This window comes from Balaenoptera physalus (genome assembly GCF_965194825.1).
Source record: "Balaenoptera physalus genome assembly, chromosome: 9".
Classification (NCBI taxonomy): Eukaryota; Metazoa; Chordata; class Mammalia; order Artiodactyla; family Balaenopteridae; genus Balaenoptera; species Balaenoptera physalus.
The window spans coordinates 68,437,938-68,463,761 of NC_138888.1; the positions used below are offsets into that span (position 1 = coordinate 68,437,938).

At 48.3% G+C, this 25,824-nt stretch overlaps 1 protein-coding gene across 6 annotated transcripts in view; it reads right to left on the bottom strand.

Annotated features, from left to right (window-relative positions):
- Nucleotides 1-25,824, bottom strand: part of ANKRD6 (ankyrin repeat domain 6) — a gene marked incomplete at its 3' end in the record, with an annotated part of 202,261 nt that overhangs the window by 22,592 nt on the left and 153,845 nt on the right. For 2 of the 6 annotated variants that reach the window (XM_082475783.1, XM_082475785.1), the window contains exons 3-13: nt 24,770-24,868; nt 18,126-18,224; nt 16,409-16,507; nt 12,589-12,687; nt 11,108-11,206; nt 8,826-8,924; nt 7,201-7,278; nt 3,062-3,166; nt 1,617-1,751; nt 1,122-1,307; nt 514-666 (exon numbers count right to left, since the gene is read on the bottom strand). In XM_082475783.1, the coding sequence (XP_082331909.1) occupies nt 514-666; nt 1,122-1,307; nt 1,617-1,751; nt 3,062-3,166; nt 7,201-7,278; nt 8,826-8,924; nt 11,108-11,206; nt 12,589-12,687; nt 16,409-16,507; nt 18,126-18,224; nt 24,770-24,868 (1,251 nt within the window). Of the gene's footprint in view, nt 1-513; nt 667-1,121; nt 1,308-1,616; nt 1,752-3,061; nt 3,167-7,200; nt 7,279-8,825; nt 8,925-11,107; nt 11,207-12,588; nt 12,688-16,408; nt 16,508-18,125; nt 18,225-20,339; nt 22,308-22,328; nt 22,668-24,769; nt 24,869-25,824 lie in introns of those variants that run through there. The other 4 variants (XM_082475782.1, XM_082475784.1, XM_082475786.1 and 1 more) reach the window with 4 other exon arrangements.

Here is a 25,824-nt window from a genome sequence, read left to right on the forward strand (position 1 = left end):
AAAGATGTGGTACATGTATACAATGCAATAGCACTCAGCCAAAAAAAGCAATGAAATTGGGTCATTTGTAGATACGTGGATGGATCTAGAGACTGTCATACAGAGTGAAGTAAATCAGAAAGAGAAAAACAAATATCGTATATTAACGCATATATGTGCAACCTAGAAAAATGGTACAGATGAACCAGTTTGCAGGGCAGAAATAGAGACACAGATGTAGAGAACAAATGTGTGGACACCAAGGGGGGAAAGTGGCGGGAGGGTGGGGTGGTGGTGGGATGAATTGGGAGATTGGGATTGACATGTATACACTAATATGTATAAAATAGGTAACTAGTAAGAACCTACTGTATAAAGAAATAAAATTAGAAAAAAAAAAGAAATCACAGGTCTCCTCCCTGACAGCCAGCCCGACATGCTCAGGGCAGAGTCTGCAGAACAGAAAGGTGTGCTGAGGTCTGATTTCATTTTCTGCCAGGACACCACGCCATGAGGAGGACGGCGACCGCTTACCTGGTGCTGGGCCTTATTCTCCATGTGCCCCAGCTTCGTGTTCATCTTATCCTGAACCGACACCAGCTCTGCTTTGATCTCCTCCACAGTTGCCTCCAACTGATTCTCCAGCTTGTTGATCAGGGGTTCACATCGACAGCCATTTATTGGCGCCTAAGAGGGAAGCCAAAAAGGAATCAGTCCAAGTCGTTCGTTCCTTCTGAAAGTATGTGCCAGTATACCAGGGGACCACACGTGATGGAGGAGACTCATCCCTGTGGTAACTTTGGACTGACAGGCCAAGCCTTGGCTCCGTAGGCGCTAAGAAGATTCAGAGAGGGTAACATACGGTCCCAGTCCTCAAGCTGCTTTTATCCACTATCCGGCCTCAAGATTATCTATGCAGTCACCTAAGGACGGTGCAGAGCTTTGTAACATCCCTCTGCTCTCCGGGCCTAAGTGGCAGGAGGGTACTACACAGTTTAGGTGGGGAGGGCCAGCTGGCTTATCTTCAAAGCTCATGCCTTCTATAGTCACCACCGAAAGTGGACATTAGCCCCCAGCAACATGGTTACACAGACACCTCGCTTATGGCCCACAGTCCTGCCCTGACAGGGCCCGGCAGGTACCTGCATCACTTTGCCGTCCTTGCCCCGGTACAGCGTGTAGAGCTGGTACGCTCTGAACTCGTGGGGGGCGGCTGGGGGCGAAGAGCGATGCCTGGGCCTCTTTTTAGGGTGACTGTGAGTGTGCGAGCTCTTCTGCTGTCCAGGCTGCTGGTCTGCTGGTGGGGTGGGGTCAGAAAACGCTGACGCCTGTGGGAGAGAAGGCGACAGCCACCCTGAGCGCCGTGACATCTGCGAGCCTGACGCCCAGCCGGCGGCTCCCGTCTGGCCCGCCTTGCTAGTCTCTCGGCGTTCTACACCAGGTACGTGTCAAAAGAGATGTACCAGCACGCTTACCTTGTGTCCACAGCCAGCCAGGGCCGATTTCTATGCTCTGGCTCCAAACCAGCAAGCAAGCCAAATGCAGTGGCTTTTTAGCTGCTGGGCATGATGCTATCCCCAGGGCCCTCCGCCAGCCCACCTCCCAGCCCTCTCGGCAGCTCTCACGTGCTTCCTGACCTTGGGTCTTGACTTTTTCTGCCTGTTGTCCTTTGCTCTGGGCTCCGGGGAGGCGGACGGGAAATCTTCTCTCGACTCTTCTTTTCCGGGTACAGCCTGTTCACTGCTATGGGTGTCTCCTGCTGAGACACTTCCCTACAGAGAAAAAAAAAGCCCAGAAACCTCTTCTACTTGATCCCCCAGCCTTTTTCAATAATGGCATAAAATTTCCCAGCCTCCATCCACTAAAGGACCCCTGGGAATCTTTGCCAATGACAAATTTCAGACATAGGAAGCACTGCCTGGTGGTTTTAACTGAACACCTGTGCTTTTCCTGGGGAGTTGAATGTTTGGTTTTTCATTTATTAGGTGCCAAACTAGATATCGCCTTGGATCTAACTCTATGTTCTGCAACTTCAGGAACGTAGTACACACAAAACACCTCAGCATTAGAGACTTTTTGGTCTTTTACATTTCAACAAAAAGACAATGCCACTCATTCTTTGACCTTGGACCCTCACAATTCAGAGGAGAGTGAGAACCTTCTGAAATGGAAAAAAAAAATCACATTTCTGGTCCTTGTGAGAACTTTTACAAGTTAATATGTACAATTCACACACAGGAACCTAATGCGAGTTACAATGCCTTAACCCTGGAAATTGGTAAGATTTTCAGACAGACAGAAAAACAAGTAGTTGGTATAAAATTTTATGTGCCAGAAGTTGTCTCTATATCCTCGTCTTCTTCCTCCTGGGAGAGCTGAATGGCGTGGTTCATTCCAGGGCTGCTGTGCAGCTATGCAAGCTGTTCACTGCACAAAGGCACCTAGCCGAGGGCGTGAGTGGGGCTGAGGGAGCTGAAGTCCATCTTGGCCTCTAGTCACCACACGTGCCCTGTGCTAGGCTGGTCTGCCCAGAAGGCATCTTTTTCTAATTTGCACAGCCTCTGCTCACTCCCTAAGCGGAAGGAGAGGCAACAAGCTACGCCACTGGTCCTCCAACTGTAGTCCACACTGGAATCACCTGGAGGGCTTGTTCAAACACAGATTGCTGGGCCCTAGCCCAGAGTTTCTGATCCAGTGGGTCTGGGGTGAGGCCCCCAGATTTGCATCTCTACCAAGGTTCCAGGTGGTAAGTGGATCCACATTTTGAAAACCTCTGCGCTACATGACGAAGGGTGTGGTGTCAGAGAGGCTGTGCTGTCCACATGGAAGCGACAAGGCCACGGATGCACGGGGCTCGCAAATACAGCCACACAGGGTGCTGGAAAAGACGGGCGGCATGAGAGTACACAGCCTGAAATCGTGGAGAGGAGAAGACAAGAGGCCAGAAGGAAAGACGGACAAGATCTGAAGGACCCAGAGGAAAGGAGAGACAGAGGAGGGCCCGGCAGCCGCCAGACGGGCCCGGAGGAGGCAGGGAGACAGTTTCCCACCCTGGAAGTGGGCGGGAGGGCTACCCCCCCACCTTGCTTTGTGCCACATCATCTCTCGGCACAGACTGAGCTCTCCTCTCTTCCTTGAGCCTCTCTCTCTTTTTCCTCAGGCTTCGCCCACGACTGAAGCGCAAGACCTGAAGGAGGCAAGAGGCATCGTTACAAACCACTGGTGTGCGCGGACCTAATGGAGCCTCCAGCTGAGCGGGGGGAGACCAGGCGTTCACATCAAACAAGCGCCTCTAGACCACCCACTATGCCTCCTACATCCTGTGCTGGGCGCTTAGGGTCCCAGAGACGGGAGGACATCATTCCTGACCTTGAGGAGCTCACAGTCTAGGACAGCAATACTAACAGGCATTTAGTGATGGGCCAGGGCGCCCACGTAGGTGTGAGAAGGCCGTGCACGGCTCAACTCCAGGGAGCACGGCTCACATAGACTAGGATATGAACGGTGTCCCCTGGAGTTGTGTGACACAGCAGCCCTATGCCAGGCACGGTCTATCCTGGGACACTGGACCTGATCTAGCCCATCAGATTTTCTCTTGGCCAAACTGTATCCAAATCATATTCAAACATAACTTAATTCAAGCCTAACTGAGATGTACCTGTGAGCCATGGTACCAACCACGGGGCAGGAGTCTCTTCCCCCAAAAGAAGGCTGTGGTCTGCCCCTTCGAGGGCAGAGAGGTGGAATGGACACAGGCAAGTACATGTGGGACCCCACAGGCCCAGAGGAGCCCAGCAGCAGCTAGCTGGGGATCTTCAGGCAAGTGATTTGACCTCTCTGTGCTCTGTCTTCTCGACGTGAGAATGGGGAGCTGCCGGAATTAACCGAGACAACGTAGGTGGCCAGCACGCCTTGGACCAGTGGTCACTGGGGGTGTCTCCACCTGCCTAGGGGCCTTAGAATGCTCAGCTGGCGGAGATGTTTAATCACAGAGTACAGACCTGTGCACTGGCGGAAACCTTCAATCCCTGGCTCAGGTCCACACCCTTCTCCTCCAGATTCCCTACTCCTAGTTCCAGGGTTCACCCCCCTTAAAAAACCCAAGGGGGTCCAGACGGTGAAAGCACTTTCAAGGCCACACTATCTTTCTGCAATAAAACAATATTCTACTGTCTTCTTATACAGATAGATAAGGGCTCTCTGAAGTTCAGCCTAGTGTTTTTCATCTCAGTGTCAGACTTTCTTCTTCTTGTGTTCATTAAATTCAAGTGACACATTATAGGACAAAAAAATCCTCCACGGGCAGTGGGTACATCCTAAATGGAGAATTCCTGACAGTATCTGCCTGCAGCTGAACCGGATTTTTAAATTATATTCTCATCCCCTAAAGCCAGTAGTTCTGAAAGTGTCCAGGGACCCCTGAGTCCATGAGGTTAAGATTATTTTCATAGTATTACAACAACATTGGCATTTTTCATGCTCATTCTCTCATGAGTGTACTGTGGTGTTTGCCAGAAGCTACATCAGTGACATTACAATAGACTGCATGCAGCAATAAAAGAAGATGCCAGAATTCTAAGTAAGACAGTAAGGAGATGAGCAAAAAATGTAAAGCAATGCTACTCTTCTCATTTTTGTTTTGAAGAATAGTTCTTTTTCACAAAATGATGCTATTTATGTTACTACAAAATGGACTTATTTTTAAATGAATATCTTTAATATTTCTAAACTTTATTTTCAAATACGGTAATTATTGATAGATATAAACTCACATAACCAGGGCTCTTTATGGGCCTCTGTAATATTTAAGAAAGTAAAAGGGTCCTTAGACCAAAAAGGTCTGAGAACCAGTGTCCTCAGCTAAATTTTAGACTCAGTAAGAAGTCGAGTCTGATGAAGGGAAGCAAGTAAGGCCCGTTGCTCATCTGCTTTATGGACACTTAGAACAGGTCACAGCTCCAGAATCAGCCTGAAATTCACTTTCCAAAGCATTTGTGAACCACGTCGATCAAAAATAAGAAGTAACACTCACTTCACCCAAACACAAAATAATCAGAAAAACTCCCTCCACAGACCATGTTCTTAGCCAGTGAAAACAACTCTGCAAGGCTCACAGCCGTTCTCAGAGAGCTGTGCCATCCACCAAAGGGGTCATCATCAACCTTTCCCACTTCGCAGAAATCAGGGAATATTGATCGTAAGGCCTCGGAAAGAAGTATCCTCTTAGTACTGCTGTGAACCATCGAAATCCATGGTCAACTAAGGTGCCAAGGCAAGGGGATTTCTCGTTTCAGACAAGGCTATTTCTGTAACTACAGATCAACAGAACAGTATGCATGCAATTTTATGCATATTCCAAAGCTTTTTCTTTGCACTGAAAATAAGGGTTAGTAGGTACAATCATGTTAAAAAAAAAAAAAAAACTTTAAAAATATCCTATTTATCTGCTATTCAATATGGGTGTGGAAAAACTAGCTTAAGTCATTTTTTTAATGGAAATGCTAAAGCAGAACCGCACAGGAAAACAGTCCACAAGAGAGCTTTATCCCTGGGAATCGAGACTCTTGGGCTCTGGAAGATAAATGACAGGCCGGTTAAAGGCACATCAATCCTCGTGTGCCGGGGGGTCCTCCAATCCCACAAGACTTGATGATCCTCATGCGGCTGAGCGCAGAGCTAGCTGTCCATCAAACTGCCAGACACCGAAATGCCAGGTAACTAACGGCTCCTGACACTTACATAGCACCCTGTCCTTTTTGGTCCGCAAGAGACTAGCATTTTTTTTTTTTTTTAATCAGGATTCCCAGAGGTGATTCTGCTGAGAATTTGTTTGCAAACAGCTAGACAGAGGTGGAGCCTTTTTCCAAAGGAGCACTCGACTCGCACCTGTCATGGGCTCTGTGGATTTTCAGAGCCCACTGAGAAGGACCTTCTCCACGGGCAAGAGGGTGATTGATTTTGCAAGAGACAAAAATCTTAACCATTTCCAGAAACTGCTAGTTATTATCAGGCATGTTTTTAAAACTTAAATGGAATCAAGGCCATGCAGAACCGCAGACTGGCTGGGATTGGGCCATGGTGCAGCAGGCTGGGGTCCGGACTCTCCCTCTGGCTCCCTAAGACTTTGTCTTCTTGCAGCATTAGCCAGAATAAGGTGGAAAACCAATCAGTGTTTGCTGTAAGGTAACAGACTAGCTCTAACTGGGAAATAACCTAAATGCCTAACATTAAGGAAATGGTTTAACAAGATACTGAACAGCAACCAAAAAAAGAATATTATGCTTCCACTGTAATAAATAACTGTGACGCCTACAGAACAGTTTCCTATTACAGTTAGGATAAAGGGCATAATACCAAAGAGTATATACATTGTGGGCACAACTATATAAAAATTCCGTGTCTGTGGAAGGTACTATAAACAAAGTTATTTCAGGGTGCTAAAATTATAAATAGCTTATAAATTATCACTATTAAATTTCTTTGTGACTTAGATCGTTTCAACCTCAACTAAGATACCAGTCATCTTCTTAAATTGAATGATGGCCAATATACCATTATTTAATAAAAAAGGAGAAAACTATACTGTACTCAACTGCCTCTAGTGGGCGTTTATGGCTTTGTCTGCCCAGACAGATGCCTCATCCCACCTCTGTCTGGGAAATACCCCTTCTAACCACGCGGTCAAACGGATGCCACCATCTTCCTAAAGCACCTCTGTCCTACCTGTTCCGGGCATTTGCCCCAAGCTCGCCAATCATGATCTTCTCCTACGATGTTTTACCATTTTAATTTATTTTTTGGCCGTGCTGCACTCCATGTGGGATCTTAGTTCCCCGACCAGGGATCAAACCCGCGCCCCCTGCATTGGAAGCACGGAGTTTTAAACCACTGGACCACCAGGGAAGTCCCTCCTATGACATTTTAAACTGGAACTTCTCCCTGACTGGGAAATGATTCAGGAAACTAGCTGTGACCATGATCCAGCCGCAGAGAGGAAATGATGCTCATGTATGAGAACAGCCTGCTGGGCCTGAGGTCTCTGGTTCCAGGTATCCTGGAGGCTCACGTGGATCCCTACACTTCCTGCTGCCTGGACAGTAAGCCCATCCGTCCCCTCCTTAAGTTGGTCTGAACTGGCTTCAGTAGATGGCAACCCGAGGAATCCCAACGACTCTGCAGCCCCCGCATAATCAACACAACGGAAAATGCAACAAATCGTACCTGGGGCGCTTTAGTGAGGAGGAGAGCAACTTCCGGATTATTGTGGTAGCGGGCAGTCTCCAGTGGAGTCCGGCCTGCCTAAGGAAAGGCACAGGGAGGACCAGTGAGTACGGAACACCGGCCCCGCGCACGCACAGCCCAGCGGGGACAGCTCCCCCAGGAGCTGGGGACTCCGCTCCCGGTCACAGCAGCACCTACACACGTGTTCCGCGAAACACAACCGTGCGTGCGACATGGTCCTGCTCGAGCCTCATGCATCCAACGGGGAGCCCAGTCACACCTGAGGACACAGGCACGCGGGGTAAGTGCTGACCAGGTGAGCAGCAGGTGCTCTAAGAGACAAGGGTCAGGGGCACTGCTCACCCAGGAAGGCTTCCTGGAAAAGGGGTGAGGGAGGTAAACAAAGCAAAGCAAAACAAAACAGATGGGGTCAAGGTGGAACATGTCACTTGAGAAAACACAAAGGATCATAAAAACCCAGCCAAGCGATACAATTTTCCGGGAGTACAATGGAGAAAACACCTGGAAGGGCAGATCAGGGCCCAGCCACAGAGCCTCAGGAACTGGACTGTGAAAAACATTTAGGAAGTTATGGCCATAACAGAGGCTCTAGGGAGATTAAAGCCCAGACCAGGAGTTGAAAACAGTGGGATTCAAAGGAAGGGAAAGGTGCTCACGGCATCATGGGGGAGGTACCACCAATCCAGGTACTAGAGCTGGGAGGGGGGACAACCAGCCTCGACACCCCCAGCTCCCCAGACAACTGTTCCGCCCCCAGTGCCCCCCGAGTCTGTGCGATTTCAGGAGCACAGAGATCACAGGCCCACCTCGAGGAAGAGAGGGTGCCTGAGCTGGTGCCTGCTATAGAAGAGGGGAGAGGAGAGAGGGGAAGGAGGGAGACACTGAGAGAGAGGGCGTGAGAGAAGACGATTTTGGAGAGAAAGCAGTTGGAGTTTTGAGGAAGATTAGTCTGATGGCCATTTTTCTGAGGACCACATCCGTTTAAAAGGCCTGGAACTCACTTTCGGTAACATCCACTTGCCAGTTTGCTTACACACCCCTGACCCTTTTTCATGCCAGAACATGCTCGCTAAGCAAAAATCATACAAATACCATATGATTTCACGTCTATGTGGACTCTGAAAAAAAGATGGACTCGTAGATACAGAGTAGAAAAGCGGCTGCCAGAAGCTAGGGTGTGGGGAAATACACAGAGGTTGGTAAAAAGGTATAAAAACTTTCAGCTATAAGATGAACAAGGCCTGAGGATCTAATGCATAACGTGGTGACTACAGCTGATAACACTGTCTTCTATAATTGAAACTTACTAATTGGAGAACTTAAATGTTCTCACACACACACACACACACAAAAGGCAACCCTGAGGGCTCTGAAGATGAGCCCTCAGGGTTTGTAACTCGTGGGGCTGCTGAGAGCAAGGGTCCCCTCAAGTCCACCCCGGCGGGCCCCGGGATCCTGGGGTCAGTGCCGCTGCACGCTCTTCCGGAGCGAGCCTGGGTGAGGCTGTGCTCTGGAGTCCCGCAGGAGGCGAGGCAGCGACAACACGCCCCGATCCGGAAAGGGGTGGGAACGCCTTTAGAAACCACTGTTGCAACTCCACTTACGTTGTTGACAATGGTCCCATCTGCTCCGGCTTCCAGTAGGATTTTAACCACCTTCTTGTGATTTAGGGCAGCAGCAATATGAAGTGCTGTGTCTCCAGCCTGAAATTAATCAGAAGAAAGCCCGCTAAACCCCATCGGATCGTGGCCCACAGGCCTCTGGCTTTTTATTCCATGGCCTGGCGGTGGCTTTTCAAAGTCAAACTAAAATCTGTCTTAGACTGACTGACCTTGGCTAAAGTGTTATGTGGTTCTTTTATTATTTTTAACTCATACTTCATTTTTTATTTTTAAAATATATTTTATTGAAGTATAGCTGATGTATAATTCTGTGTTAATTTCTACTGTACGGCAAAATGATTCAGTTTTATAAATATATATATATTCTTTTTCATGTTCCTTTCCATTATGGTTTATCACAGGATATTGAATATAGTTCCCTGTGCTATACAGGAGGACCTTGTTGTTTAAATGTGGTTGTTTTGAAAGAGATCTTGGAACTGAATGAACTTATGCACGAATACCACATTCCTTTCTGAGTGGAGATGCCAGAAATCACAGGACAGGATTAAATGCAGGGGGCAAAGTCATGCTGGGCCTGGGTTGTTGGGAATGCTGGGACCTGACCTGAAGGCAGGATCACAGGCAGGTAGCCAGGAGCTCTGGACCCTGTCCCTCTGCCCAGGCAAGGGGTGGGCAGAGAACCCCTTGGTTTCTGAGTTAGAATGAGCAGAAGCTTCGAAGATGGCTACTTCCACAGGCCCTGGAGTAATATCCCAGCCCTGCAGCCATCCTCAGGGATGTGAAAGGGCCACCTGGAATCATCCTGCAGGCCAGGGTGTTTTCTGTTTGGGTGGAGTCACTGAGAATCAGTGTTCGCTTAACACCAGATGTTTTCAAACTCTTACCAAATAGTCTATAAGTTTGTTGTTGTTGTTGTTTTTAACAAAAAAAATATTTCAATCAACTGTGAAAGAAGGCTATGTCAAATGCAGCTTGGTGGGCCAGTTCCAAATGCAAACTGTTTTTAATTCCCAAACAGAATGACATGAATAAGTCAAACCAATATAGAAGTGAAATCATTCATTCGTTCCTGGCAGGTGAACAAGTAAAGCATGAAAATCCCGCCATCCCAAGGCCCTCCTTCCCTGGTAAGTAGCCGAAGAAAGTGTTCGTTTCATTCCTGAGTCACCTAGTTGTGTGTTTTGAGGGACGCTCTGGAGCAGTGGTTCCCAGTCTCGCCTGCTCATTGGAATCAGCTGGGAAGCCTTAAAAGCTACCCAGGATGCCTGGGTCCCACACAGACACTGATTTAATTGGCCTGCAGTGTGGCTTGGGCATGATGAGTTCCCAAAGCTCGCAGGTGACTGAAATATACCACCCAGGTTGAGAAGCTGCACTGGTTGGTGAGGGCTGTTTGGGGGTAACCTGACGAACGCAGAATCCATGGGGAGGCTGTAGAATGATAGAATTTAGCTATTTTATTAGGTCAGTGGTTCTCAATCCTGTCTGCACACTCAGGCCAGGAGTTTTTTAAAAATACCATTGCCTGGACCTCACCCCAAGATGTTCTGATCATTTACATTGGGGTGGGACTCAGGAATGGTATTTTTAAATCCTCTGTTGATTCTAATATGCGGCCAGGGTCAGTAACCACCATTATAGGGTATTTTTAATCTGAATCACAATCTAATTTTTTTTTTTAATTTCAGATTTACGTACCCAAACTCAGAAAAGTCAAACAATGCATCACTTAGGTATAGGTATCAATAAATAACAAGACAACTTTAAAAAAAATCCAAGTAACTATGAAAATCACATTTCCACAGAACACTAATAATCACAGATTTCAAAACCCCAGTATATGGCGTAGATACTGATCAGGTGCCAAACTTTACAGGAAAGAGAGACTCTCTCAGCTCACATAAAGGTGGCAGTTCAGGTAAGAGAACTCACGAGTCCTGAGACACCTAATGCCCTTGCTTACTTACTAAGCCACTCTTCCTTGTGGGTTTCCTTTTTAAAAATCACACTAAAAACAAAACCCACCCCAGGATCTCCAGAAAATGTTCACTACGCAAATGTGGCGATATGAACTGGAATGCTAAGGGCATGCTTTCTCCAGGAGGCCAGATAAACCAGGGCCACAGGAACTCCATGGCTCCTGCAAAGGCCAGCACTGGCCAAGTCCCAGGCTGGGAAAGGACACCGCCCGCCAGCAGCCTCTGCTCCCGTCTGTGCTAACACACCTGCAGGTTAACCATGGGGAGGACACATGCACTGACCTGGTTCTTTTCATGGACAGAACAGAAAGCACTGAGGAGGAGCTTAATGATGGACAAGTGATTATAGCGCGCAGCAACGTGCAAACAGGTGTCGCCTGCCTGCGGACAGAAATCAAACTCTAAACACAGTCTGAGCAGTTACAAAACAGAGAAGATAAAAAGAAAATATCACTTAAAAGCTGGCAGACTAGCATATATTCTTTAGAAGGTAACAGCCTGAATTATAAGCAACTCCTTTATCACAGACGCTCACTCCGTAACTCACAGCCCTTTTCTGTCTGCAGCCCTGCTTTTTCCCCACCATGCAGGCTGCTTCGGGTTTCATACACTGGATGCCTGCTCCCCATGAGAACTTCGCAAGAGCTAAGGGAGGCTCTGCTTAGCTGGCGTTTACTAAGACTCCGCTGACCCCAGCCTCTCCTACAACCCGAAGGCTCTGGAGTATCCTGATTAAGACCAACAGCACTGCTTTGGAAATGAGACTTTCCCATCACAGATCCATCATGGCTGAAAGGACCAGGAGAGCAGGGTGAGCCGTTGGACTTTAAGATCGTGTACTCTAAAAAATTCAAGTGCATCCCATTTTAGTAGGACCCCAGTATCCCATGGGGAGCAATGCAGTCTAGGGAGCTGATGAGGAAGCAATCGCTGAGCATAAAACAGGGCATTCAGAAAAACTCGGGATCAGGACCTTCCTTAGTCCTGCCCCCAGAGAGAAAACAACAGAACTGGAGACAACGTGGTGACCTTCTGCAGTGCTCCCCTGGCGTTTCCATTCAAGCTCTAGTTCTGTCTAGAGATGCTGGCCGTCAGCACAACCTTCTCCCCCCGGATTAAGAAGGAACCAAGCTCAAAGCTGAAGTTCAGAGCATTCTCAGAACCACTTTAGATGAGCCTGCCCCCAATCAGGGGGGCCCCAGCTAAAGCCATTTTTGAGAGAAGCCTCAGATTGTCTTGTCACGTGGCTGAGACACGGGCTTCATGAAGGAAACGCAGCTCCGTGGAGGGAGGAGGGATACCCACGGCACCTTTTAGGTCAGGCACCTCTAAGAACTACTGGCCCATCAGCTCATCCCAAGGATGCCTCAGTAATGGATTTGTAGACGCCGGGCGTGGAGCATCAGAAGGCCTCCCGGGCACAGCATCAACCAATATTTGCTAAGAGTTTTCAGGAAGCCTCTGCCCGCAGAGGCTTCCTGAAAACAATTAGCTTCATTCCTAGACACCTGCTGTACGCAATAAAACAGACTGCGAGGCTGAGGAGCGAGCGAGCAAGGATGGGAGAAAAACAGGGTTTCCGAGTGTTGATTCCTCTTCCCATCCCCCTAAAGGACCCCTTAGCAATTAGCAAAAAATGAATACTTTCTCGGCAGTCCCCGAACCCTTTTTCCTGTCTACATGTGAATACTCTAGCATGCTTGCAGGGTTATTTTCCGAGGCGACATGAGAGAGCGCGAGGGAGGCCGGTTTTGTCCACCCACGTTATTTTTGAGGTCGGCGCGGGAGCCGCCCAGCAGGAGGACGCGCGTGCTCTGGGCGTGGCTATTCTGGCAGGCCAGGTGCAGAGCCGTGTTCCCCGCCTGGGAAGGAAGCAGACAGAAGGGAGCACACGTTAGCAACCCCTCCTCCGCGGGCCTGCACCGGGCAGGCCTTGCCGGGGGCCGAGACTTACCCACAGAAGACTCAAGGCTCACGTTCTCTGCTTCCTGATCGGTGGTCCCAGGGCTTCAGTGGCAAGAACACTTAATTGGGAATCCAAACGGGCAGAAGAGTCACATCGCTCATAGAAACCTTGGTTCCAAGTCCTGGCTCTGCCACTTAACTCGTTGCAAGCTACTGGGCAAGGCTCTTAATTGAATTCCTTACCTGTAAAATGGAGCGTGACTCCTACATGCCGAGGCTGTGAGGATTGATTCGGAGAGCCTAGGAGAGCACCTTCTTAGTGGCAGAGTGCTGTGCAGGTGCACGAGGTTGTTCCTCTTAGCGACAAGAGGAACACGGAGGAGAGCTGTGTTAGGGTAGCTGTTGGTTGGCTACCCTACCAACAGACTCAGGAAGGCAAACAGGCCACAACTAACACTGCAGGCTAAAGGTTAACAGAATTTGCGAGCCTTTTTCAAATCTTGGGTTTTTCTTGAAACATCAAAATTTGAACTACGGACAAGGTCTCTACCCAACAGCCTATAATACAACTGCATCTGTCACTTCCCACACAGATAGAGACCCTCTTGCTTTTGGACTCTACCTTCAAGGTCAAAATGGCAACCAAAGGTCAGAATCATGTCCACAGTAACGTTGCAGAAAGAATTCGTGACAAGAAGAGAACTCTTTGAAACTACGGGAATAAGGCCTGCAAGGCTGCTGCTAACCCCTAGAAAAGCAACAAGAGAAACAGGCAACGTGATTTGGTGTCAGCCTGCAAGGACTCAGGAGATTAAATACATAAGCTCAATGTTTGTTCTGCTGAGCTTAAGAGCCGCGTCAGGCCTGCAGCTGCGGGCTCAGAGCTGTCAGCCTGCCTGTTTAGGGCTTTTCCCTGGCCTGCTTTACTCCTCTCTGGATCACACAGCACTGTTCTGCCCATACTCAAGGATGGTTTATATTCCTTCCCCTTGAAAAGACGAACGAGTTTTTAAAAATAGAGGAAAACTGTGTGCTGCTGGGTCACTCACTCTCCTCTCACCACCTTAGCTCTAACCAGCCTGGGCAGAGTCTTCCTTCCTCGCTGTTACCTCCAGGAACCTGGTGAGTTCTAAAGCCCGAGAACTGCGGGAGCTCGTTGGTCATCAACCCGCGTCTGCAAGCTGGAATCACCTGGGGGGCTCTTTAAACAGACCGGTGCGCAGGCGCAACTCTAATGGCCCCGCCCCAGGGGGTGGGGCCAGGCCGCTCGGATGTAGGCGCTGAAAGGCCGGCATGCTGGGAAACCCCACCCCCCGACTCAGGGCAAAACGGTACAGCTGGTCACCCCAGGCCTGGTCATCAGGTGGGTTTGGTTTTCTCCCCTCTCCCCGTGTTTTTAAAGTTTCCTAGGAGCTTTTAAAGGGCAGCCGGGTAGAGAACCACTGCTAGCTTAGTCCTCCAAAATGAAGGCTCTGCCCGTGTTTTAAACACTCCGCTCCCTGTGGCAAGGCTCAGGGCTCGGCTTGGTATGATTCTCGGTGCACACAGAGAAGGCTGTCTCAAAGCTGCTGGCTTCGTGGGAGTCATTAAATGTGTTGAATAAATGACTGCAATAAAAGAAATCTGATGGCTGTAGAAATATGCCAAAATTTACTTCGCCAATTAAAAAAATCAATTATGCTGAAAAGCATTTGGATGAAGAAAATGAAAAGACATGGGTTAGAATACAGGTGGTGGTACATCTATACAATGGAACGTTACTCAGCAATAAAAAGGAATGAACTAATCATACACGAAACAATATAAAAGACTCTCAAAACCACTGTGCAAAGTGAAAGAAGTCAGGCGCAAAAGGCTGCAATGTCAAAACCTGAAATTAAAAAAAACTGTGACCTAGGTAGATATACATAGCAGGCATTTTCCCCACCCTGAGTAGTGAGTACTGCTCTCCCAGACGAGGGCTGCTATACTTTGCCGAGTAAGCACCTTTCTTATACAATGGAACATTATTCAGCCTTTAAAAAGAAAGAAATCCTGTCATTTGCGACAACATGGGTGAACCTAGGGCAATACACCAAGTGAAATAAGTTAGAGAAAGACAAATACCGTATGATTTCACGTCTATGTGGAATCTGAAAAAAAGATGGACTCGTAGAAACAGAGAGTAGAAAAAACAGCTTCTGGCTGCCAGAAGCTGGGGTGTGGGGAAATACACAGAGGTTGGTAAAAAGGTATAAACTTTCAGCTATAAGATGAACAAGGCCTGAGGATCTAATGCATCATGTGGTGACTGCAGCTGATAACACTGTCTTCTATAATTGAAACTTGCTAATTGGAGAACTTAAATGTTCTCACACACACACAAAAGGTAAATATGTGAGGTAATCAATGTGTTCATTAACCCCTGGGAATTATCAAATCATCACGTTGTACACTTTGAATATCTTACCATTTTATGTGTCGATTATACCTCAGTAAAGCTGGGGGAAAAAAAAAAGAGAAGGACCTCTAGAGGCTTCCCCAAAGGCTGTGGCTGGTGCAGAATGGAAGTCCCTCTTATGGGATGGCACCTCACCTGTGCTTCCAACAGCCCCTGCTGCTTTATCTAGAGAGAGGACGCACGGCTTCCCACACGATACTTTTGGGGCCCTGCAGGGGACAGGAGGGAGTGTGGTGGAGACCCACCAGGGCTGGTTTACAGCCCTAATTGTGTCACAGACAAATCACGTATCTTGCAAAAGACTACTGGCTCCCCGCTTAGGCCTCCCTATGCATTAATTGGAAACCACCTACTTCGAGTTGGTATAATGTTCCAGAACATGTACCACCTGGAAGAAATGGAGAGCCACCAGCGTGCCGGGCAGTGAGCCAGGCATTACCGGAGGTGTTACGATGCAGGGCTTGCTGCTTTCCTCAAGCTTTCAGCCCCTGAGGGAACCATGAGAAACATTTCACCAGTCAACACAGCACAGAGCTGTGTGCAGTCCAAGAGAGCCCTCTAAAAACCGCCCCATGGGTCTGCGGGGACTGGGCTGGAGGTCAGCGGGCGGAAAGGAACAGGGTACCCCTGAGGGCGGGGGCAGCGGGAGGGGACGGTGAGCCCACACCGCCGTGCAGGAGGTGCACGCCAAGCTCTCCCAGAGAGACAACAGCAACAGAGGCTGAGGCCACTCTGGGGAGGCCCCAGACAGCGCCGGGCTGAGGAGCTTTCCTGGGAAGTTTCTGAGCGGAGGGGCAGCAGGATGCAAAGGGATCAGGCAGATGGGTCAGTCTGCCGTGAGGCTTCCGAACTAGTCCGGGGACACACTGATAACGAGCACGGCAGGAGAGAGAGGGAGGAGAGGGGGGTGACAGAGGACAACGAAAGAGAGGAGAGGCTGCTGTCCTTTCCTGTCCCCGCAGGACAGGGCTGGCCCCCTAAACCGCACTCTCATAGACCAACGGGAAAGCAGGGAGAGCCGCAGCGCTCACAGGAGGCCCGAGCCCCAGGTAGGTCCTCCTGCTCCCCACGTGGACCCCGTGCATCACGCCCGCCGAGGAGCTGCAAGCTTTCAATTCCCACCAGGTTCCGCGGCCCTGAGCCCTCGCTCTGCTCAGCGAGAGGAGGCGCCCTCCGGGAAGGCAGGCCGGGCTGTCCTCACCTGTGGCCGAGGGGACCTAGCACCTGCCGGGCCTCACCTTGTTCTTGGCAAGCACGTTGGCTCCCGCTTTAACGAGCAGCTTGGCAGACTGGCTGAAACCGTGCCAGGACGCTTCGTGCAGTGCCGTGTTCCCGTCCTGGAGAGCACACACAGGAGAAAGCACGTCAGCCGAGCCTGGTCCATCTCACTGTCGTCAACAGAGCACAGGGTACTTTAGGGCACAAGCAGGGGCCTTTCCCCGCCGGGGCTTCTCACCTGAACCACAGGACCCAGGCAGTGATTTGAGTGGTCAGTTTCTCCACTCTCCTAGAAATGGTATCTAACAAGTGCCATTCCAGATGCGTTCGAGATTTAGGATGTATTACAATGCATGACTTCAGGCATTAGGGCTTGAGTCTCTCCAGGAACCCAGGGTGAGAAAGGCTCCAGGGCCCATGCACAGCTCATGTGTAACAGAAAGTAGCATCAGGAGGTACGATGCCCCTTCCTCCCCACCTCTACCGCCCCTGAGGGCTCCTCTGCTCTGCTCCGGCCCCAGAGAGAACCCTGCAAAGGTCAGGCAAATGAAGAGTCCAGCTTCACAAGTTCCAGGGCCCCAAGGGCAGACAGGTAGATTCCACAGCTCCTTTTTCTTCCCCCAAATCTAATCTCTCCCAGTTTAATCCAAAAGCCTCAGGGCCCCAAACAAATGAGCAGACACTGAGGACAGTGATCTGTAAATAAGGTAAACGAGTGTCCTCAATAGATGGTTTTTCAATAGAAATCAACCCATTAAACATAGCTTGCATTTGCTTAACTTACTATTAAAAAAAGACACATTAAGTGCAATGAACTGCGTGGGGTGGGACCTGGGATTAGGGGTGAGGGGACGGGGGCACAGAGAGGAGAGATGGAAACGCCCTCCCGGCTGTTCCAGGCCAGGCGCAGGGCCGTCAGCTGGGGGCAGTGCAGGGACAGTGTCCAGCTGCGTCCAGGCTCCGGCTTAGACATTCATTCAACACAGTAAGCCACGGGCCTGATATTGCTGACACCCACAGGGGAAGTCTAGGGTCTCGAGGGCTGTACCAAAGGCCAGGATATGTGGCCTGGAAGCAGGAAGCAGAAGGAAAAGTGAAGGGGGTCCCGGGTGGGAGCACTTCTGGGTGCTGGTAATGACCTCCTTCTTGATCTGGGGGCTCACACAGATGTGCTCAGGCAGTGCAAACTCACTGAGCTGCACACGTATTAGTTGTGCACCTTTCTGTATATGTATGTTACACTGTAATAAAAGGTTGTTTAAAAAAAGTGGACAGAGGCCAGATTGCACTTAATTGCAAAGTCCCATGTTTTAAGACGGTTTGACAATTTAAAAACACTGGATTAATATGTCATTGGGATTTTTTAAAGACTTGATTTTTCTTATTTTTTCTTCCAGTGTAGTTTAAATAAATTAACTCACTCCATTATCTTAAAAAAAAAAAAAAAAGGAAACAGAGAGAGGCTGGGGCACATCCCTTCCCCCACCCAGGCCTCCAAAGGTCACTAATTCTAGACTTGTTTTCTTCACCATTTATATTTACGTGGTTGCCCACTGCTGCCACAGAACAGAGGGATGAGCTTTTTAAAAATTCAATATCAGATACTCTTTCGGAGGAACCCTGGGCCGATTTCCTCACGTTAAGGCATGAGCGCCGACTTGGGAATGACAGCATCTCACGAGCTCGGCAGGTCCCAGAGCGGGTCCTCAGGCTGACCCATCCCACCTCCCTCCTCACCTTGTCCTGTCGGTCCAGAGCACAGCCCTCCTGGATGAGCGCCGCGATGACCTCGGTGTTCCCCACCACCGTGGCCCGGTGCAAGGCGGTCTGATCGCCCTGCGGGTGGCGGGGAGACAGGGACAGCAGTCAGCTCTCTCCGGCCCCTCCCCACTCGCTCCCTCGCTCCTCCGCTCGACACAGGGACATCCCCGTCACCGCGCGCCAGCCGGGCTTGGTGGGCTAGTTAGTAGACAGTGCATGCCGGCAAGAGTCATTCTGTTCACAAACTCAGAGGTAACCCTAAGCCAACTGCAGAACAGCCCTGGGCCACAGAGCCGACCTCCGGATGAGGGTCACCCCAGGGGACGGCGGTGTGACTGTCACATCTGTGAAGAGTGGGTCTGAGAGCTGGGCTGTGTGCTGTGCAATGGAACCAGCAATGCCTGCAATCTTTACTCCCTGCTGAGTCCTCCCGTTCCCCAGGGTCAGAGGACTCACTAGCCTGCTCTGTCAGCTAGCGGCACTCATGACCGGAGGGCGGGTGTACTTGTTGATTGACTGGCTCTGGCCTGGAGCAATGCAGGGGTTACGCTAGGACATCTGAGGACGCCAGGGACTCAAGCTGTCACTGCACAGCTCTAAGAAGCCTCTTCTGATGTTTCATGACAGCATCCTCGCTGATTTATGCTGCATTTGACCCCTTTCTCTGTGATCAGATTCCTGGGATTGCCGACCTTTTTTCTCTGTCAGGGCGCCAAAGGGAACTTGACTCTTCCCCTAATTGCAGTTGAGAGAAGGACTAAAATCCCAGAGGTAAGACAGTCAAGTCTGTAACAAGAGAGAGTTCTGAAGTCTCTGAGGGCACATCTTATCTCTGACAGGCACTCAGGAAATCAAGTCCAGCCTGGGGCGCAGGCTTGAATGGGGAGATGGGTGAACAGTGTGGAAAACTCCTGGTGGGACGGAAGGGGCGCAAGACAAGGGGGTCAGGAGATGTGCGTCGTGCACAGCCTTGGGAGACACCTGTCACCTCGCTGGACTTCAGGTTCTTCACCTGTGAAAGGAGGCAAGGTCCCTCCCTAACAATGTGAGTGTATTTAATGCCAATGAACGGTACACTTAAAAATGGTTAAAATGGTCAATTTTATGTTATGTATAGTTTATGACAATAAAAAAGCACTTAATCCTATTTAAAAACCAAATTCACATTCTTAAAATTTTTTAAAATCTCCCTTTAAAAATCCATGAGGGGAGGGACTTCCCTAGTGGCGCAGTGGTTAAGAATCCACCTGCCAATGCAGGGGACATGGGTTCAGTCCCTGGTCCGGGAACATCCCACATGCCACGGAACAATTAAGCCCGTGCACCACAACTACTGAGCCTGCGCTCTAGAGCCCGCGAGCCACAACTACTGAGCCCGCGTGCCACAACTACTGAGCCCGCGTGCCACAACTACTGAGCCCACATGCCACAACTACTGAAGCCCACGCACCTAGAGCCCATGCTCCGCAATAAGAGAAGCTACCGCAATGAGAAGCCCGCACACCGCAACTAGAGAAAGCCAGCACACAACAACGAAGACCCAAAGCAGCCAAAACAAAAACAAAAAACAAAAAAAAACCATGAGGAGAAATGATTTTTATTTTCTTCCTTATACTTTTTAATACTTTCCAACATTTTACACGTATAATTTCTAGCATCAGGAAAAACTGCTATTTATTAAAAGTCTAAGCTGTACCAATATACCAGGAAAGGGACTGTCCATGTCTCAGAAGCTTTTCTCACTGTTCATTCTGCAGTGATGGATCCGGACCTCCACTCTCCCATTACCATGATTCCATCCACTCTCCACTGCATTCTGTCACCAAACCCTCCCCTTGGCATCCTAAGCTATTATTCCCATTACAAATTAGCTTTAGCCTTGGTTTTCTTCTCACCCACCTTTCCAAGACCCCTTACTCAAAGAGGACCCTTTCTTTCTGTGTGCCATGCAGTCAAAAGCAGGACGTGGCCACTGGGTCAGTGTTTGCACAAGGTGTGCGAAGCCATTACACATCGTCTTCAACAACTTAGGAAGTGTTTCCAGGTGAGGTGTACTTAGTAATCATGAAAAATTGCCCAGTCTTAACTTTTTAAAACTTTTATAAGAATCTCCAAGACTGCCTGTTTCCCTACCAGCATGGTGATGGGTTTTCCCAAAACGGACCCCAAGTGCAATTTATTGTTACTGACCTGATAAGAAATGTGGTGCCCTGTTCTCAGCAACAAAAGTGAGGCTGCAGCCCCCTCCTTCAGGGTAAACACCGACTCAGTCAGATTTCTAATCATTAGAGGCCTTTTACTATTCCCACAAGCTGCCGGCATTCTAACTAGCACTCCTTGGCCCAATCAGAACAACGCTTTTACGTAACCAGATGTAACCATTCTGTGCGTGTTGTGCATAAAGTGTGGGTCGTGTCGGCCACTCTTGCTGCTAAGTCACGGCACAGTCTAACCTCAGCCTGGCTTCAAGTCAAATGCTTTATTGTGTTTCACGGGCTGCCACTAAATCATGAGTTGAGGCAGTTTGGAGCCAGAATGTCACCAGTATTTATTACTTGCTTTTAGCATGAATCTCCTGTACTTGCTTCCCTGGGGGTAGCATTCCTTTGTGAAACTCTAGCTCAATGCAAGAAGCTGAATCTCACTTCTAGTTCAGCCCTTAAAAGTCAATTTCCGGAGGGACGAGCAAAACGCGCAAGGAGACCTGACGACCTGGGTGAGGCTATGGTGGGAACAAAGGGTCCTCAGGCACCTGGCACAGGTGTCTCCTGCGTGTCCCCTTTCCTGGCCCTGCCTGTCTCCAGGCCACAGCCTCCCCTCCATCTTCACACCCCTCAGTCACAGACCCGCTCAAAGCCAGGGTCCTTGCCTCAGGTGTCGGATATACATGGCTGTGAAGGCCAAAGCCAGCCTTTCCCCACCCTGAGTGGTCCTTGAGCAGGACCGTTAGCTTTGCTCACACCAGGTGGGGTGGGTTTGGAGGACTGGGTGAGACGCTTTCTCTGGTACATAAAAACCAGCCACCCTGAAGTTACCAAGGTGAGCATCACAGGCTGAGAGACACGAAATACATAAGCCAAAGACCACCTCGGGCTCAGAGCTACTCTCTCCCAGAACACAACACAAGCAAACACCTGAGACCCTTGATTGAAACAGGGTCAATTACCTGTGAATCAACTCTTGCTCCTATAAAACTAAAACTTACTTTTGAAATATTTCCTCTTTGAAATATGACACAGAAAAGAACAAGATGTATCCTCACTACATACTTATAACAGACCCGAGCAGCAACTTTGACATAATCTTTATTTCTATATGATCTAAATATCAACCATGAAATTCTGAAACTTTGGAGGAAAAAAAAATAAAAGCTAGGAAAAGTGTGGCACTCTCAACAAAATTTACTCATTATTTATTCAGCGAATATTTATTAATCCTCTACTATGCTCCAAGCACTGTGGCATACTAATTCTCTCATTTTATTGATTAAAAAAACCAAGGCCCAGTGCAGTTCAGTGGATAACCAGCTAATTTGGGGTAGCATGGCTGGGGCAGAACTCAAATTGACAAGGCTTTTTGCACTCACCCTGAGCTGTTTACAACCTATGAAGTCAATTAACCTTAAGACAGGCCTTAAAAAAGATCAGGTGCTTCTGTGGGATGGGCTGCCTCTATATGGCATCATCAAGCTAAGTGATTGAGCCCAGTGCCTTGGCAAGTATAGGCACCTGAGAAGTATTTGTTGAATGATTAACTACAAAGAAGCAGAAGGAAAACGCTGAAGCTGGAAACTTGAAGACCCAGCAATCTTGCAGTTTGGCACTTTGGTTTGGAACAGGCAAATCGTGTTCCAATGTGACTGCAACTGTCTGCAAAGTGCATGAACTGCCAGCTCTCCATTTTTCTAAGATGTCAGTGTTCCTTACTTTGGGATTTCAAAAGGTTTGCAACCACTGAGGTCTAGAACTTTGTTCTGAAATACTTTTAGTGTTCTCTCCTACACGGTGAGAAACAGTGAGCACAATGTGGGCAGATTCCAAAGCCAAGCTCATGGGAGAAACCCCAGTCATGCAAGGGTGAACCATGCCCCTTCTTCAGGAGGAATCCCTCCCAGGTGCCACAGGCAGACATGTTGCAAGGAAGCTCAAGACAGGGTAGGTGCACAAAATAATTGCTGACCTCTTTTTCTCCCTCTGATCTTCCAGGGTTCTTCCTAGCCTTGCTTCTCTGGTTTTTCTTATTTTTCTCTTCCTTCATGCCTTTTACCGTGGCCACGGGGTCCTGGACTATTTCTGAGGTGGGGGCCGTGTGATTGCTCATTGACCAATCAGAGATGGCCTTAGAGCTCCAATGAGAGTTGACAGGGTTGGCAGGAGGCAAGAGGGAACTTGCCCCTGGAGTTGCATATTCTAAAGAACTGGTTTCCACAGGTTCAAATTCATAATAATCCCACTCCAGGGCACTGGAGGTCATTCTTCAACTAATTCTCAGTCTTTACCATGACATAAAGCACAGTATCTGTAGAACACGAAGTTAGGAGTAAATTCTTCATAACATTAACCTTCTCTATTGCTACCCATCACCCAAGACAGGTAACTTCTGAAATGATTTTTTTCCAATACTTAATCTCCCACCAGCTTCTTTAAAGAACACTCATAAAGAGTTTTCTTCCTTGAATTCCTACATGAGTTTCAAGGCTGATCAACAAGCACAGTAAATGTATAGAAGACACACATGAACCATATTCTGGCAAATGCATTACTTCAGAACTAGTAAAGATCAATTCTACCTGCTCCATTCCCAGCTGTTTCTACACTGTTTTGTTGTTGTTGTTGGTTTTGTTTTGTTTTAAGCTACCTGGGAGAAGCAATGTATGCATCGTCTAGAGCAAGGGAAAGATGCAAAAAAAAAAAGATTTCAATAAGTGAAAGAGTTCCTCTCTAAAAGTAGAGCTGGCTTTCCTTCTGCTGCCATGTCCCCCTTTGGCTGCCCTGGCTCCTGACTATTTTACTTCCTATCTTGCCTGATATAAACAGCAGTAGTTCTAGAAAGTCAGCATGGCTTTTGCTTCAGGAGAACACAGTGATACTTGCAGCTCAGGACCTGAGACAGGAGTGTTGGGTCAGGATGGGTTAGCATGCCTGGTACTGCAGCCTTGCCACCGTGGCAAGCAAGGGCTTCAATTATGCAGAGAAAACCAGATGCAGTCTGACATATTTGCACCAAGCACTGAATGCCCTGTGTTTCCTGTGGTCAGAATCTCTTCTCTCTCCCTGTATTTTTGCTCCTGTCATGTAAGGATAAGATATAATCAGGTATGTTATGATGGCTACAGTGCAAGGAAAGAAAAAAGTATTGTGACCCAAGGTAGAAATCAACAGCTTAAAGCTAGATCAGCATCTTTTGAAAATAATATCCTTGATGACTCAATAGGTTCCAAATATAACCAGAAATTTATGAATGACACTGACAGACTTCTGCCCGTGTATATGACATATTTGGTTATTTCTTTGTGAATGCTGTCCTTTTCAACTTGTGTGTTTGCCAAGTTTTAGGACATTACACAGAGACTCAAAGAAAACTCGAAGCACTTTGGTAACCCACACCCTAGCCCACCTGAGGGTCTGAAATCTGATAATGTTCTGTAACCACAGAGATTACAGGTGAATCTGGAAGCGGTTTATAAATACTAACTCTCCAAGATTCTGTGTTCCTCACAAAAGTCCGTACTCCTTTTGAGTCCTACTATACAAATTAGAGTTAGAAACAGAATTGAAAGTTTCTGAAAATAGCTTCCAATCAGATTATCATTAGGATATTTTCCTAATAGCTCACTGGACGGCAATTTACATAATCTTTTCTACATCCCCTTCTTAGAGAGTTCACCCCCTTCAAAGACCCAACAGGGCCACCCTATGCACTAGGTGAGCCCATGCCAGCCACTGCTGATTTACTCAGGAATGGATTCTTGACTCCAAAAGAGCCAACTGGAATCTCTTTCTAGATCATTTGACTAAAGAAACTCAGAGACTGAGTTTCAATTATGGCAGAGCACCAGAGTGAACTCTTTCTGGAGGCCTCCTTTTTCCTCAGATTCCGTGAGATCAGTGTGCTGTTGTTTCTTTAAATAGGTCCTTTTTAACTGAATGTATACAGAGTAAGAGAAACCAAGGCGAGAAAATAAAAAAATTAAGTTTTTAAGCCTCACCTTTTCTCCAGTTATAAGTTTGGTCAATGACTCATTTCCAGCAAGCCTTGCCCATAACTCGTGCGTGCGTGTCTGTGTGTGTGGTGTGCTCCTTCACACGAGAAAGGACACAGACAAAATGCTCTTCGAGGCTCTGCACTTGAGTAATACTAGACAGGAAATACTACTACTAGATAGGAACCATGATGGGAAAACCAGCTCACACTCCCAAACTCAACCTTGCTACTGAGAATGGGTCCCACAGCAGACCTTCAAGAGGAAGTTCTTCCCACCAAGATGAAGCTACAAAGTGCTGGAGAGCATCTCCTACTGCCCCCCTCCCTCCCCTCATAGCTAGTTACATGTTGTGGGATTCTAGGCAGACAAGCCCCCTCGACAACCACGCCCCGATAGAATGACGGCGTCTACTCACATCGTCCTGGACATCGAGGTCGCAGCCAGCCTTCAGCAAGATCTGGACCACAGAAAGGTGGCCCTTATTGGCAGCAAGATGCAGGGGCGTCCGGCCATGCTGTTAATGCAGAGCAAACACTGATTTCAGAACAAGACGTCACGCGCTCTCCCCTGGGGGCGGGGAGCCTAGAGCAAGGTGTGCACAGTGGCGCTCCCCGCCACCCCCGCCCCACCCCGTTCAGTTTGGCAGGAGATCCTTACGGATTCATCCGGAATTCAAGTTTGTCTTGGTTAACCTTGGCTATTGGCACTGTGATCAAGGAACAAAATATGCTCAAAATGTGAAGATTTCCCTTAGTGCATAATTTCTACTCCCCGCTCATCCAATCAGCAAGTAGGAAAGTGAGGGCTTTCAAGTTCTCTCTTATTTCCCCACTGGTTTGATAGTCAGGGATGGTGAAGTGGCCACAGTGAATCTGATGGGGTAAGAGATGGGAGAGCAGCAAAGAGTCAAGCTAATCAGCCCTGGAGAAGTCTAGTTAGTAATTCCTCAAAACTGAAACTGATGGACAAACCATTAGAACACATTCTCCCCTCTTTAGAAACAAATTTTAAAATTACAAAGTATTTCAGCCATTCAAAAATATGAATATTTTAAAATGTACACACCCACCAATCACTTTAAGAAAAAATTAGAGAAACCGTAGCCATTCCTCGTGAACCCCTCCCAGATCTCATTTCCCCTCAACCCCGAGGTAACCGCTCAATTTGGGATTCGTCATTCCTGTGCCTTTTATTACACTTTACTACATGTTTGTAGCCATACACAATAGATGAACATCGTTTTGCTTGTCTTCAAACCTTACATAAATGGTATTAAACTGTACAATGTCGTTTGGCAATTTGGGGGGTCCAACATTATATTCTTGAGTTTTTAAAAAATATTGTCACATCATTCACTCATTCTCCCACTGATGGGTTCCAGGTTGTTCCCAGTGGCTGGCAGAACACACGTGTGTGCACATCTCCGGTGCACCTGAGCGGGCTTCTCAGCCCTGCTGGTGGGTCATAGAG